The sequence below is a fragment of the Polypterus senegalus genome, chromosome 6 (genome assembly GCF_016835505.1).
Source record: "Polypterus senegalus isolate Bchr_013 chromosome 6, ASM1683550v1, whole genome shotgun sequence".
Taxonomy (NCBI): domain Eukaryota; kingdom Metazoa; phylum Chordata; class Cladistia; order Polypteriformes; family Polypteridae; genus Polypterus; species Polypterus senegalus.
The window spans coordinates 29,009,596-29,025,530 of NC_053159.1; the positions used below are offsets into that span (position 1 = coordinate 29,009,596).

The window sequence follows — 15,935 nt, forward strand, 5'->3', positions numbered from 1 at the left end:
TTCATAATTTTCTCTAGCCCACCTAATCCGATTCAAGGTTGGAGGTGGCTCCAGACAATCCGAAAAGTATAAAAAGAAGAATGAACAGGGTGCCAGTCCATCACAGTGTAAACAAGTTCACATTGCGGATAATCGGTAACCGTCAAATAAATTCAGCCACATGTGTTTGGGGTTGTGGAAGCAAACCTCGATTAGCCAGAGAAAAAAAAACAAGATAATACAGGAAAAACATGCAAACTCCACATGGATAACATTTGAGCACAAGATTCAAGCCCAGGATGCTGAATCCATGAGGCCTCACCAATACTGCACTATCAAGGGATGATGCCATACAAAATAAAGAATATAACTAAATAAAGCTGCTCCATTGAACAACACAGCACTACAACTAAACTGTAATGAACTCTAGGAACAAATACAATACTGCCATGTTATGCCAATTTGTGAAACGCTCAACCATAACTTTTTATCCCGGCAACAGTAATTCATGTCTATTTGCTATTTACTTTTACTTTTAGACATAACATCCAATTACATACAGACTTGGATCTATGTGGAACAAGAGCAGCAGAAGGAGCATGGCAGTCCATTAACTTGCCCTTTCATAAGCAATGGGCTCTCACGCTTGTGAGCTTAAGGATCACCTTTAGTACTCTATTAAGGTAAGCGAGACCACTCCAGGCAGAAATGGGGAGCTGTTGCTTACACATTCTTGTCATTTACCCACAGCATGGGGGACACCTAGGACTTTCAAAACAAGCCCTGTCCCTTTCAAACCTGGTGCTATAAAAAAGGTAGGCCAACCAGAAGGAGGCGTCTATTTGGAACCTGAAGTCTAAAGACAATGCAGTTTCCTGCAACACGCTTTGATAGAGGCGAGCACTATTTTTGATATATGGCAACTGACTTTCATGTTGTGCTGTTGTGCACCACTTATTTTATGGTTGTGCATTAAAAAGGGTTTTACCCAGCTGGGGCCCAAATATTCAGCAAGGTGGTCAATGCAGTTTGTCACCAGTCACAAAGCCAATTTACAGTTGTCACTTGACCTAAGCATATTTGACAAGAGTCAGAATTCTCAGGGGAAAACCCACATAAACATGCAGAGAATGTGCACACTTCACACAGCTAGCAGTTGAACCCACGTCTCTGTGCTGGACACAACAGCAATATACTATAACTGTGCAAAATTGGCTGTGTGCATAAGGAGGACTTCATACAAGAAAAAAAAAAAAACAGAGCAAAGGAGAAATCTGCACAGGTATGAGAATAGAGGCATGGGGGCACATCTGTATTTGTGTTTGTGTGTGTGTGTGTGTGTGTGTGTGTGTGTGTGTGTGTGTGCTGCTTTGTGTATTTAAACACAGCTGGACTCTGAAAAGAAAAGAAAACTGACCTTCAGATTTAATCTGTAACTAATGGATTACTGCCTGTAGCAAATCACTTTCAACCTCATGGTTATACTTCATCCAAAGACGCACTCACTCTACATATAAAGAGCTTTACATATTTGATTTTTCCTCTAATAAATATAAAAGTCTGTATAATTATGAGGAAAAAAGTATACCTCACCAACTGTATATTAGGGAACAGGGAGGTTTAATCTCTTTTCATGAAATCCCCAATTAAGAACCTGGATGCAGTGTAGCTGGTGCATGTAAGAAGACCACCACTGTTTCGTTCTTACAGGGAGGAAGTGCCAGCTTTTTAATAAATGAAAATTCATATGTACCTAATAAAAAATAAATCAATAAACACAAAGAGTTGTGCTCATGTCCACTGGTCTCGTTTAACTCCCAAAACTAGATTCCTGTACGTCATGGCCCACCTCCACTGCCAACAGCAAGGTCGAAAAACATCTGGACTTTGAGTCAGGTCTACTAGGACTTGTAAAGAGAAATAAGGAAAATGCCAATTCCAGATTTGTGTTTTTTTTTAATCTTTATATTTCTGATCGTTCTTCAAGTAACACGGGACAAAACTGCTTTGAAAGTAAACATTCTGCCTTGTTCACTTTATTTTGCTTCTGTAGCTATCAAGCTAATATTTAAACTAAACGGAAAAACTGAAGTGCTACCTCTTACCATATTCACGTTTTGGAATGGTTCACCATGTTTTCAGGGTTTAAGGCTCAGCACTGATTAAATCTAAGAACAGATGTCACTGTGGTATGCTATGGGCAGTACGGTGGTGCATTGGTTAGGGCTGGTGCCTCCTCTGAGTTGGAATGCCAGCCTGGCCATTGTCTGTGAAGACTTTGTACATTTCTCCCATAGCTGCTTTTATTTCTTCACGGTACTCAGTTTTTTTCAATCAATTCCTCAAGATGAATAGACTCAGTGAGTTGTCAATTCAAAAGTACTCCAGCAATGGACTGCCACCCATCCAGGATTCATTTCCTGTCTTGTTGAGAAATGCACAACACTGAACAGGACTAACTGGCGTCTCTAAAGGATGGATGGACATGATACGGTACACATTAAACATTAATTACTGCTTATCACTCTATCTCATAACCTAAACATCCAGTTTAAGATCACAAGTATCTGGACACTATCCAGATGGCAACTGGTGTAGCGACAAGAAGAAGAGCACACACTTGCACAATGGGCAAAAGAAAGCTGCTGCTTGACTCTGCAACCTGTCTTTAAGGTGGTGAAGGAAACAAAGGGTTGTATCTGAAGGGCATACAAGTGCCTAAAAGAAAGATGCACTAGTGAAAGATCTGTAACTGTATGTGCATTTGTCACATCATCAGCAATTTGTAAAGTCTGTAATTGTATTTTGCCTGTGAACTTGCAACAACACTCTGAGCCTGCACTAAATGAAGAGCGCTATACAAAAATTATTGAAAAGTATACATTGTGAGGCATAAAAGCTGTCTGCTGCAGCGATGTGTCGCTCTTGTTCAGCTGCTTGGAAATTTCAAATAGTTATTTACAAAATACTAGCTTATGGCTGGTTCTTCAGCAGGTTCCTGACGTTGTCGACACTGACTCTGCAACTGGTAAATGGGTTTGAGATTACTGCATTTTTAACTTCTGTAGTATAAATCTTCATTGGGATAACACTATGACTACATTTTTCAAAAGTATTCATTTTATTTATTCCTTTATTTCTTTCCAGGGCCACAGAGGACTGCAGACCATCATAGCAGCATCCAAAACAAGGCACGAACCAACCCTGAATGGGATGCCAATACACTGTAGGGCAATCTCATACATTTAACCCCTATGCCCTCAAATCAAACTATTTTACAGTCACCAGATTGTTTAAAATGGAAGTCTTTCAGATTTGAGTGGAAATCTGAATTTCCCCATGGGATTAATAAAGTGTATCTAATCTGATTTAATCCAAATTTCAATGAACCCAGGTCCTTAAAGTTATGTGCCACCCGTGCTAAAATAACCATTTCCAAACAACTGATGACAAGACACACCACTCATCTCACGGCGCCGATTACAATTATAGTAAAATTAAGTTAAGTATTATTATATTAGAAAAATGTTAAAAGTGTGAAAGCCTACAAAGAATACAACAGAATTGCTGAGTGGATACAAATTCAGAGATCGGGCATGCAATGAAACACCCCAACACATCCTGCCACTCCCACTTATACTAACCCAGAACCTTGCACTGCTTTGGTGGAAAGGACAGTGACAGTAAAAAGGCTCCACAGACTCCACCAGGCTGGAATGTTCCATGTCTTAAGATGTCAGGGTTGGTGGTTGCTCCAATCAGCCAGCAGCTACAATGAATCCATCCAATCATCAGCTCCAAATATGGAATCTGCTGGGTTTTATTATTACTTTTTTTTTTTTTTTTGCACATCTCTTGTGGCATAGCTGAGCACCTCTGGGTACTTACTTCTGAGGTTTCCAAATACAAAGGACAGCGTACTGACTGACATACAGACAGTCTTTTTTAAGCCACGAGCACATACTGAGCCTTACCGCTGGGGAGCTGCTGACAACGCTTCTGTGTCATAGCTCCAGCAGAGAGCTCTGAGAGAAAGATGTTTAAGACTGGCATTTATACTTTCATCTGTCCAGCAGGCAAACCTCTGCACAGGCTGGGGGGAGAAACAACCTGAAATGGTTGGTTCTTGCTACCTCTTTAGAGAAAAATACATTTTCCAAATGACTAGTTGGTTAATTTAACTGAGGGTTCTGTAGTATTGAACAAGCTGTAACTTAGTGTACAATGGAAGGCGTTATATGCAAAAAAACACATCTTGCTGCACTTTGCTTCTCTAATTAAGTACTGATTTGGCCAAGCACGCAGCAACTCCAGGATTCGAGTAATTTTACTTTTTTGGAAAGCCTATCCCTTGGCATCAAAGCACTCAGTGGAAATCCTAAAGGCTCCTTGTCAATGCTGCTCTCTTGGGGACTGTGGCAGAGCTCTGCTGTTGCTGAGAGGAGTCACGCAAGATCTGATGCCAGCCTTACTGCAGGGTGTGTTAGAATGGCAGGGCTCACAAAGAGAAAGTATACAACAGGGCACCTCCATTGATCTCTTCTACACCCGTCAAAGGCTCAAGGCTTGGTAAACACTGACCTCAGCTGACCAATCCAAATGTGAGCAATGGGAGCTAAGGTCGTCCTCAGGCCTATCAGCTAAAAAAGGCAACCGAAAAGAGTAAAAGTACACAAACTGTAGATACAATTTAACTGAAAACAGACAAAGGTGCACTGAGGAAATCAGCCTCTGTCTGCCAACTATTTGGATTTGGTCAGGAAAGCTAAAGCTTGAACGTGGCCCGATAGCAAGGCAATGAGAAACAGACTCTTCTGCTGGACGCAAGTCCACATATCCTGGCAGCTAAGCACACATACAGCCGGCAGGGCCGCTCCTCTCGCTATGAATAGAAGGGTTCTTTCGCCGGCGGAGAGAAAACAGCTCGGCTTCCACCTGCCAAGAGTGTGTCTCCAAGGGCAGAAAGGAGCTCAATCAGTGCAGTGTTCTCCAGGTGGTGGAGCTGACCCTTGAGAAGGCCTGAAGTGACCCCCTCAAAAAACACATAAAGAAGGACTTTACAGGGAAAGGAGAATCGCAGACGGCTTGAATTTCTGCTGAACAGTCGGAAAAGCAGGAACAAATAAACAAAATAACTCCAACTATGTAGACCTATCTCAGGCTCTACCCTACAGGCTCATCCAGTAGCACTAGGATCCCCGAACATGGCGGGAAAACAATTGGTGGAGGTGGGGTGGCATACAAAACCATTTCATTCATGTTTTCATATTTAACTAAGTAAAAACTCATATTTTACATTATACTACTAAGAACATTGTTAAATAATTTCACTATTATGGAAAGCAATGCTAAAAAACTCCACCAATTACATTTTACTTTGTAAAGTGTCTTCTAGAACAATGTGAAAGCACCTTACATAATTAGTCAACCAGTCAGCTATTTGCTAACCTGCATAGTCCTGAAAAGGGTCGCATGGGATGCCTGTTGGCATATGGCATAAGGCAGGAACAAACTTTGGACAGGGCGCCAGTCCAAGTGGGGCAAAATTAGTCTATTTGTTAATCTTTTTCTTAGGTAGTACCTTTCACATAACAGTACCTGAATAAAGTTACTGGCATAATACCATCATGAAGAATATATAGTGCTTTATATAACCCTATCAAAGCAAATTAGTGCATTGGTTAATATTTTCTTTATTTAGTGCTTTTCACATAATATGTAAATAAATTCACTGACTTTTCTGTTTATAAATGACTGGAATAATTTCCCCACAACGCTGAGCAACTTCTGGAGATCAGAATTTGGTTATATATAGTTCTGCAATATCCTCAGGCTTTAATAATTAAAATGCAAATTCAAGAATGCCTCAGATGCTCCACGTAAGGGGTTACGCCACCTGGCATGAGAGTGCACAGCCTTATAACCATCAGATGGCTGATGAATGGAGTCCAACAGGAGCAAAGAAAGTGGGTCAAATTATTCAATGGTGTCCTACTGACAATGGCCTCTCCAAAAACAAAAAAACAAAAGTCCCCAAACAGGCACTTCATTGTCCACTGATATCTTAGGAGATCATTCCAAGCATGCCACTCTCCAAAATACAAAGATCTTTTGATAACATTTTCACACCTGCACCTGTGGCTTTAGTCTCTGAGGGGACAGGAAACAAGATGTTCACTGAGTCTTCAAGTCCATAGAGTAGGATTGCCATGAAACACACTAAGAATCACACCAAGGTGCTGCCACCTGGTGGCTCCAACTAGTAATGCAAAGCAGGAATGGGTAAAAGCAAAGAAGTCCTTTTTTAATGAAATAAGAGTCAAGTTTGTCTACCTACACATCTAGACTTTTTGTTTGTCTGTTATTCTGATCCACTGCTTCAAAAGCAAGCAAATTTCTCAAATGGACTGAAGATTTATTGACCGATTGGTTGACTGACTATTATTTATCCTGACAGTCTGTATTCTTGTTTTTTAGGTTTCTGTTGTTGTATGAATTTAAATTTCACTTTGGGATTAATAAAGTTTATCTAATCTAATGTAATCTAATTTAACCTATAACCGACTCTTATTTGATATGATTAAAATCTCCGCAAAAAAAAAAATGTACTACTATTAACTACTGTTGTTACAGCAGAATTGATGGATTCCTTCCACATCCCAAAGATGTCTGGTTAGACTGACTGACGCCTCAAAATTCTCCTTCCATGAAAGAGGACTTCAGTGGACTGGCATCCCTTTCAAGCTGCCAAACTACACTCCTTCCCATGCCAGGCTCTACTGGTTCAGAAAATGAATGATTATTTTGGAAGAGTGTAAAGCTGCTCTATTAAATAAACACACAGAGTTGCCTAAGCAATACTCTGCATGCAAACCACTTTTTGCTGTTGTGTGAATCTTTGTACTAAATTTATTATTTAGGCTATGACTTCACAAACTGAACTTCATAAATTTCATTTACCCGAGTAATTTTCTTATGTTCTCACATTTGTTGTACTTGTTTTTAGGGATAGCTATATTTAATTTTTGTATAGCTTACTACATGCTTTCTCCCATTTTGCATTTCAGAATAATGATTAAAAAGCATATATGCACGATCTGTTAATTTGTTTAAAAATAAAAGATTTTGGGAAGAAATGGACTGGACCAATATGTTTCTCACATTGTTAGCTCATTATGACATCCAGCAATGAAATTAGACAGAAAGAAACCAGGAACAACACACCTGGGAAATCTGGTGGCACAGTCAGCTGTATTGCTAAAAAGTAACAGCTTCTAACAGTAACAGCCTCTTTATTTGAGTCAGAAAAAAAAAACAGAAAGAGAGAAAGAGAGAGACAGAGAAATCACTTCAAAAACTCCTGACTTCATCTGGAAGATTGGTATGAAAACCCAAACCAGTGGAGAAGCCAACGTGGCATTTGAATTTCCATCCCAACATTCAACTTCACTTCCACCGAGCGAGTCGCTGATGTCTCAGCAAGTCAGCCGTGGCCACAGACATCAAAATCAAATGGCAACCAATTCAAACCTACTCATTATTTCTCTTTTAATTTATTACTCCTCACTGCCTACAGCATTCTGCCTAAAACATTTACACAGATACAACTGAAACACACTTTCAGTTTTTTTTTATTTTTAAGGAAACATCAAACACAACACAGCGGACTCTCAACATGACAAAACACATAAATCAGTGGTAATTCAACTGAAAATGTGTAATAAACATCTTCTGTTGTCTGTCTTCAAGAAGCAATAAAACACCTTGGGTATCAAACGTGTTACTCCATACGAATATGATCAGACTGTGTTACAAAGAGGCAGCTTTGTAAAATTAAAGCAGGATCTTCAGAATGTATTAAACCAAATGTCCCAACAGAAACAGAAAGCCATTTTGAATGTCCTTTTTTTCTCATATAATTCAAAATGATGTACTATAGTTTACCACAGAAATGGCAAATTCTGGGGAGTAAGTAACCCAATCATGAGGAATTTTACATGAAATCAGAAGGAAAACAAAAGGTGAAAAAAAAAGTGAATGGCCCCGCCGTCCTTGCATTTGTATTTCTTTAAAAGCGCAATAGAAAGCATCTGCTTGAATCAATAAGCAAGCGGCTTGGCCGTTATCTGTCAAAATATGCATAACATACACACAGATGTAGAGAGATGAAAAGATAAAAGGATTTGTGCTGTGTGGCATAGAAGAAAAATCGGTATATATTACCATACATTAAATATTTCCATTCACGAATAAAGTGTCCATTATTACTTTATGATATTACAGCACATATTTCAAAGTAGTTACTGTAGAAACACATTTTATTAGTCATATATTATAATAAATACATCTGATATGCACGCAAATACACCCAGCTTTCCTCACACATACAATACAATGTGTGTGCCTGCATATGTATACACAGCAGGACAAGAATCTCAGCAGAAACCTAATCTTGTTTATTTTGAAAAAAAAAAAAAATCAGATGACTGTGAATGTCTAACACAAAAAGTCACCAATATTTAAGGAAGTTTTACAAAATGACATAAGTTTAAAAAGTTAAAAAAATTTGATAAAAAAATAAGTCTTGTGTGGCATTAGGGGACTGTGAATGTCTAACATAAATTCACCAACATTTAAGGAAGCTCTAAAAAATTAAATAAGTTTCAGAAAATTAAAATTTTTTTTAAAATGAGACCAAATAATAATAAAAATAATAAAAAATAATAATAATAGTACATCCATTCATTTTCAAATCCAATTCAGGGTTGTAAGGAACTGGAGCACATTATTATTGTATTTATATTATTATTTGCTTTTACTGTTATCTTTTTTCTAAGTTTGTGTTGGTACTATTAATACAATTACTATTATTATTATTATATGTTCCGTGAATTATACTGCTGCTACAGGTTTCCTCTCCAGTGGGACTAGTAACAAATACCTTCATTATACCGTAAGATGTAATGGCAGTAAAGTTAACTGAATGTATCGGCCCCATGTGGATGTGACTGTGGGAGTATGCTCTGGGGAGATTTCCAGACTTGGTTCTTATCTAGTGTCCAAAGCAGCTAAATTTAGAAAATGAATGGATTGATTATTATTCATATAAATAAATGAAGCAGTGCAAAAGATGGATATGAAGGACACCGTATGATAGATAGATAGATAGATAGATAGATAGATAGATAGATAGATAGATAGATAGATAGATAGGTAATTTAAATTTATTGTCAATACTGTGTAAAGAAAAAAAAAACATTAAAAAGAAGAAAAAATACAAAGATGAAATTTTTTTAGACTCTGAATCTTTCCCTATCACTTCAATAATTATGTTTCTTCTACACATATTTGTTGAAAAAAAATTAAAAACAGGTGAACAAGCCAAATGTTTTTATTTTCCTTCGCGAGGACTACAGGAAATGTTAAAGTGTCTTTCTGTGGGTCAGGGCATGAATCAGTAATAGGGACTAAACAGGCAATCATGTCTCTTATTGACTTATGTGCAAGTCTTTAGGCTACACTCTGTCTCAGATTCAAACTCCTCAGACATTTCTCATACCCCAAAACTGTTAAAAGTTTTCTTGCAATCAAATAATTTGCATTTATGTATGTATATATGGGAGTCATGTAATTATCCATTTATGCCTATTGTGGGGTAAGTATGTACATATTTTTTTTTGCATTGCACTTTTCTATAGTGAAACACAATCCTAAAATGCTTTTATAGTTACAATGATACAGGATAATTGTTTTTAAATAATTTTTCCAGATGGAACACAGGGAAGATGAGTGACTTGTTCAGGATTACACAGTGAGCCAAAGATGTGACCTGGACCACCAACCTCAGGATTCATATTCCACTGCCATGGCCACCAGATCACACTACCTAAAGAATGCCTTGTGTAACTTGTTATTTAATAATTATTAAATATTAATTGAAATTACACTTTTTTACATCAACTGGGAAATATGAGGTGAACTAAAAGTGTTCACAGAGGAATATCAGCTCACACAAAGACATTTATGTGATTACAAATTAATGGTACTCGTTGACAAGTTTACACTTTATTGGATGAAACAAAGACAGAACAGAAATGGTGTCTGTCGATCTTAGATTGCACTTCTAATTTTAGGTCTTAATGTCAGTTATAGTAATGAAATGAGTTCCTAAGAAACAGTATTTTTTTTGTCTCTGATGATGATAAATACTTTAACTCATGCATGTGGCCAACTCTAAATATATAATTGCTATTAATATAAGGAAATTTCTAGAAATCATACTTGTCATGACACATCATGTCTTGTTTGAGGAGAGATAAACTACATTCACTCTGGCTAAATTTATATATTTACACATACATGTGTAAATATTTACTTTGCTTTTACAAACAACACGCATCACTATTTCTGAATATTAACAATGCGCTTGTAAAAGTTTTCAATACACACTCGAGCAAAAATAAACATTTTTATCTAAATGGTGTCTGAGAACGCTTCCTGAAATTTTTTGTTCAAGTATTCTTTGAATTATTAAAATGGGTTAACAAAAATAATCTGAAGAGCATTTTGTAATCCATATTATATGCATAATAAAAAGACGGAGCTGTGAAATTTATAAAATAAAAAAAAAAATGTAATCAACCCAAATTAGAAGCATTTCTTTTTCAGACAGCACACAAAACACATGTAAATATCCATGTTTCGATACAGCTGTCCTTGAAGAGAAAATATTAGGGGACTTGAGAAAAATCAGAAAATACTAAATGTTCCAAATTTAAAACACATACATATTTTGACATCAAATCACAAAAGATAAGACCTTCTACAAATAAACCAAAAGTTCCGATCCAAATACAGCCACAGGATTCCTTTAATATTTCTGTAATGTTTACGATCTGATGCAAGTTTATGCATAAATTATCTGACAAGCTATGAAGGTGTTAACTCATAAATTCTCTAAATTAAATGATTCCATCAGTCCCGGCGCTGAAAATAACACATTTCGCACCCAAATCAAACCACGAAATACAAATTGATTTTAAAATCCGCCAAAAAAAAAGGAATATGACGCCATCAAGTAAATGTAAGGCGGCTTACTGGCCAAGTAAAGGCGCACTAGATGACATGGACCCAAAATGTCTGCCACCCCCGCCCCCACTGATTTCTGTACTTGTTTTTTTAGGTTACAGCGGCACTGACCTCTTTTTCAACTCTACATTTTTATACGTAGTGCAGTACCGGGAATTTATTGGTTGAGCTACTGGGGTGATACAAGAAAGAAAATGGCAAGACCATCACATCAAGACAGCAGAATTTTGCTAAAGGCTGTTGTTCAAAACTATCTTTTATTTTTTTTTTTAAATAAAACAAGTACAAATCGGCTTTACTGGGCATTGAAGCATCATGAAAAATATAAATTGGCTTTAGGTTTACAGATCCTGAACGTTCCCAGCATATGGAAAGGAAACGCCTTGAAGAATCTCGACCACAGCAGTCAATGTCTTATAATCATACGAATGTGCACTTAATGCACTATAACTTTGAATTTTAAATTCATTATTATAGCCATAAAATTCCATTACATTTTCAAAGTGAAAATTAGCACAGAATTTAGTCTCGATATAAATATATTTTGTGAAATACATTCAGCTCTAATGACATTTAATGGCGAATATTTGGATCCTTAAGAGGGCTGCTGCTTTTCAGTTAAAACTGGTGGTCAGAAACCAGTGGGCAGACGGGAGAATGGATTTAGTTAGTTCTGCTTCAGAATATTTATATATAATTCACATCACACTGATGTCTGGCGTTTGGCAGCTCAGACTGAGAATAAATCAGGAGTTCCCTTAGTTTATTAAATAGTGTACATCTCACATAAATGCATCTCATGAATAGCACAAATGTAAACAAGGAAAGAACTATTCTAGACAACAGAAAGATTATATACCCAGGCTCTACCCGGAAAAGCCAAGTCTCTCACACAACCAATCTGTATCAGTTTCAAGTTTTTCCTTTATTTGCATGAACCATTGTGCAAACGAAAAAATTCCGCATTATTAAATTTCTATCCTAGTATTGTCTATCAATCCGATAAAAAAAAAAAAATTCAAACTACAAAAACTATGGAGTTGTTACCTCAGAATGTATCATTCTAGGCTTGCATGTGTGTTCTGTAATGAATAAAAAAAAACAAAAAGAACACATTTTGGAACTGGTGCCCACTCCAGGAGTGCCACGTCCATGGAATTTGTTCAGATACATGGAGCCTGGCGCAACCAGCAAATGGACAAACTGCAGAGTACAAAGGGGATTGAACCTACAGGGCTGGGCCTTCACGTTAAATGGGCCACCTCTGGGAGTGAAAACATTTGAACTGAATTTGCAAAAGAATGTCCTTTGTTACTTGACTAACTCCAAATTTCAATTAGGATCCAATTTTACTTTTATTGTTTTATTTTTCCTTTTTTTTGTTTTGAGCTATTAAGCTACCAGGTTTAACTCATCGTTTATGAATGGGCCATATGATAAATTTACTACTTTCACACCAAGTGTCAAATCTTTATACTTCAAAGAGAAACCTGCGTGTTGGCTACTGAGCAGAGGCAAATGCCTTGATTTATGACCTTCACACCTTTAAGGGACTGTGACCTTTAACACAATAAATGGGCAGACCTTTTTTGTTGTTTTTTTCTTTTTTTACCTATGTAATGAAAGCGATTTCTATTGGTATAATAATGTGTTCCACGAAAATAAGTTTCACAAAATTCAGCACCAAATAAAAAATAAAACAGAGTCAGCCTTATAAGAGGTAATAGTGGGTACTGAAGTAAAAAAATGCTTCACCTTATTTCTACTGTTTTATCTGAACTTTCCTTTTCGTAGGTAAAATGTCCTCCATCCTGTCAAAGGGACAGCCTTCAGTGCACATACAAAGAAACTCCTCGGCTGACAAAGAATCCCTCTTACTCTCCCTCTCTCTTTCTCTAAATTTACAGACTGCTTACAATGGATTTGGACTGCATTGTATTCATCTTATGAGCTGACATCAAGTGATTAGAATATTCCAGCCAAAGACAAGCAAGGTAAATAAATGGCTCAGCTCTCATAAAAAGATTCATTACCATAGGTTTTGACAGAGCAAAAAAAATGAAAAGGTGAATGGAATCACTTCTTAATTAGGTTGTTTTGAAAATATTAATTAAATCGCAGATAATCAGTCACATGCTTATGGAAGTGACACGCAATCCAAACACCTCCTCTCACGATAACATGTCTCAGTGGTAAAGCTTTGGTAAATGCTATATTTCTCTGTCCCATCTTCACCTCCAAAGATTTTACAAAAACAAAAATGCCTGGCAAACAACAAAACCATAACCAAGTCCCCAGACATGCTATGCTTTGTAACGTACTCACACACACCAAATGGCAAGAATTAACACACAGTATTGAGAAGGGTTCAGAAACTGGCACTTTGGCCTAGTCAGTTGTCCAAAGGCAGGATTTTGAGGTGCAGCAGTCAGCTCCGCCACAGACAACAGAAAGGAGCACAAACGTGGAATTGAAAAGTGCAACTAGCTAGTTACAAATTTAATTTCTGTTCACACTTACTAATATCAAGAGCCAAAAGGCTGGCATAAGAAATGTAAGTCTGCTGAAAATAAATGGTTACCCAACCCAAATATATAAAATTAATTGAACCTGTTGCCGTTTTTATTATTAGTATTATTATTATTTTTTATATCTGTAATTATAATAATAATGAGTGCTAATGGAATTGCTTATTATTATTATTATTATTAAGACCCTCGTCAGTAATCACACCACTTATCAGAATACTGAAGCGACCTGTCAGATGATGCCTCCGTACTCTTTGTCTTTCTCATCTTTAGTTCAATGTTCAAAAAATCACGCTTTAAATATGGATTTCAAAACCACACTAGTTGATATTTGGGTAGCTCGGCCTAAACTGTTTCACGTGTGATTAATTCCACGCGTTCAAGGTTGTTTTCTGGCATAAGGATTTCGTCGTAAACTCAACCTGACAGACAAAGACTTTAACTTGGAAAATTATTGTTGGCAATTACGGTACGACACACCGCCCATGAACGATCCACTGCAAATGGTAAAGCGCAACACCGTACAACTAGCGAAGAGCGCAAACGACCCCCAAAAAATACAGTCGGACTTTGCACAATCTATCCCTGCATAAATGAAATTTATGCATTCGTTTTCCACGCGCTTGCCTAAGCACTCGGCTTCACTCAAATCTCTCTCGTGGAAACCTAGAGCCACCATCGAGAGCCTGTGATTATCAATTGGGCATCCACGCGCCTACAAATAAAAAGCGAAAAGACAGGTTTTGCTTTTTTCAATACCAATACGATTAAAGACACATCATTCTTGGACAATCTAACGTAATCTCATATATATATATATATATATATATATATATATATATATATATATATATATATAAATATATTGATCTATATATTACAGCATATGGAGTCACACGTGTGGGTTTAGCTGCAGAACAGAGGCTGATAAAAACAAGGTTTATTCAGTGTGATAATAAAAATGGGCATGTTTCATTCAGCGAAAATAGCTGGAAAAGTAAATGCTGTACAATATCACCATGAAAGTGACAATTAATTACCATATCGAAAGAACGTCTTTCTTACTGGATAATAATTATTTTATAAAATGTGTGCGTTTTTGCGACAAATCACAAAAGGTGTAGAAACCCTGCAGCAAGCACACTATGAGCATATAATTGACATAAAGAGCTAGGCGCGATTTTCCAGCACACAATACAGACGAATCCCCAGCGTCGCAACTAGGAATGGACAGGGCACGCTGGAGGGATGCTCTGCGTCGGCGAACACCTTTCCTAGCACCGACATTCCAAGCTCTACACGCTGCGCGCGGTTAAATGCGTCTGTCACACACACGTACAAAGCTCACACACCGCACATTTTTGAGTGGCTTTACGGAGACAATGAATCTCACTTACCTTCTACTGCCCATACCGTCGGTACTATCCAAAAAATCCACAAGATATCCATTATTGCGATGGATTTTTCAGCAGAAAAAATATATTCAAAAGCCCAGGCATTCAATGATAATACGTCCGAAAAGCCATTGAAAGCAGTAGCTGAGCTGCAAACACACAATCCTTTACTGAGAACAGAATGAACCAGATCCCATGAAACAGAACAAAAATCTAAGCGAAGTTTGGAAGATACCAAAAGGTAAAACTCTCGGGGGGCGTCGCCGCTCCTGTCAAGCTTATTTCTTTTTAACAAAGTTCATAATGCATGCACCCTATTAAGAATGCATCTCTAACAAGAAAAAAAATATACATTAATGTTAGAAAACATTTCAAAGATCGCTTTTTATATTCGCTCACGCTACACTTCGGCGTCAACCCCCTAGTTCAGAATTTTTTATTCTTCTATCAATCAAGCACATAAAGCCGTGAATTTTTTTCTTTCGTTCTCTTTTTTCTAAACTAATCCTTGCTTTTACTCAGAAGACGGTTATATTGTCGTTATTTATATTTATTTATTTTATAAAGCATCCTAAATAGCGCTATTAACGTATAGCGACTGTGTTTAATATTCTTATCTATGTGACAAAGATTGAAATTATCCAACAAATCACTTCTAAAACAAGTGTGCCAAAAAAAAAAACAAACTTGAAAAAATATAACACTCAGGATTTTCCATATTAACAATAAATTATTTGATTCTGCTTTTTCTAATGAACGTCCTAAATAGCAAACCGCCTAAAAGTATAATCTGGAACATTTTTGTGTTCGATTAGTTCAGAAATTTAAAAATGTTTTGCTAACATAGACAGATAAATACTACATTGTGTTTTTGCAATACATTTTATTTTGATAGATAGATAGATAGATAGATAGATAGATAGATAGATAGATAGATAGATAGATA

At 36.9% G+C, this 15,935-nt stretch overlaps 1 protein-coding gene across 5 annotated transcripts in view; it reads right to left on the reverse strand.

The window, feature by feature from the left end:
- The window catches only part of LOC120530911 (ephrin type-B receptor 2), a 478,580-nt gene extending 463,418 nt beyond the window's left edge, over window positions 1–15,162 (reverse strand). For all 5 annotated transcript variants that reach the window (XM_039755704.1, XM_039755705.1, XM_039755703.1 and 2 more), the window contains exon 1: window positions 14,993–15,162. In XM_039755704.1, the coding sequence (XP_039611638.1) occupies window positions 14,993–15,044 (52 nt within the window). In that variant the 5' untranslated portion in view covers window positions 15,045–15,162. The remainder of the gene's footprint in view (window positions 1–14,992) is intronic.
- Window positions 15,163–15,935: the final 773 nt, after the last annotated feature.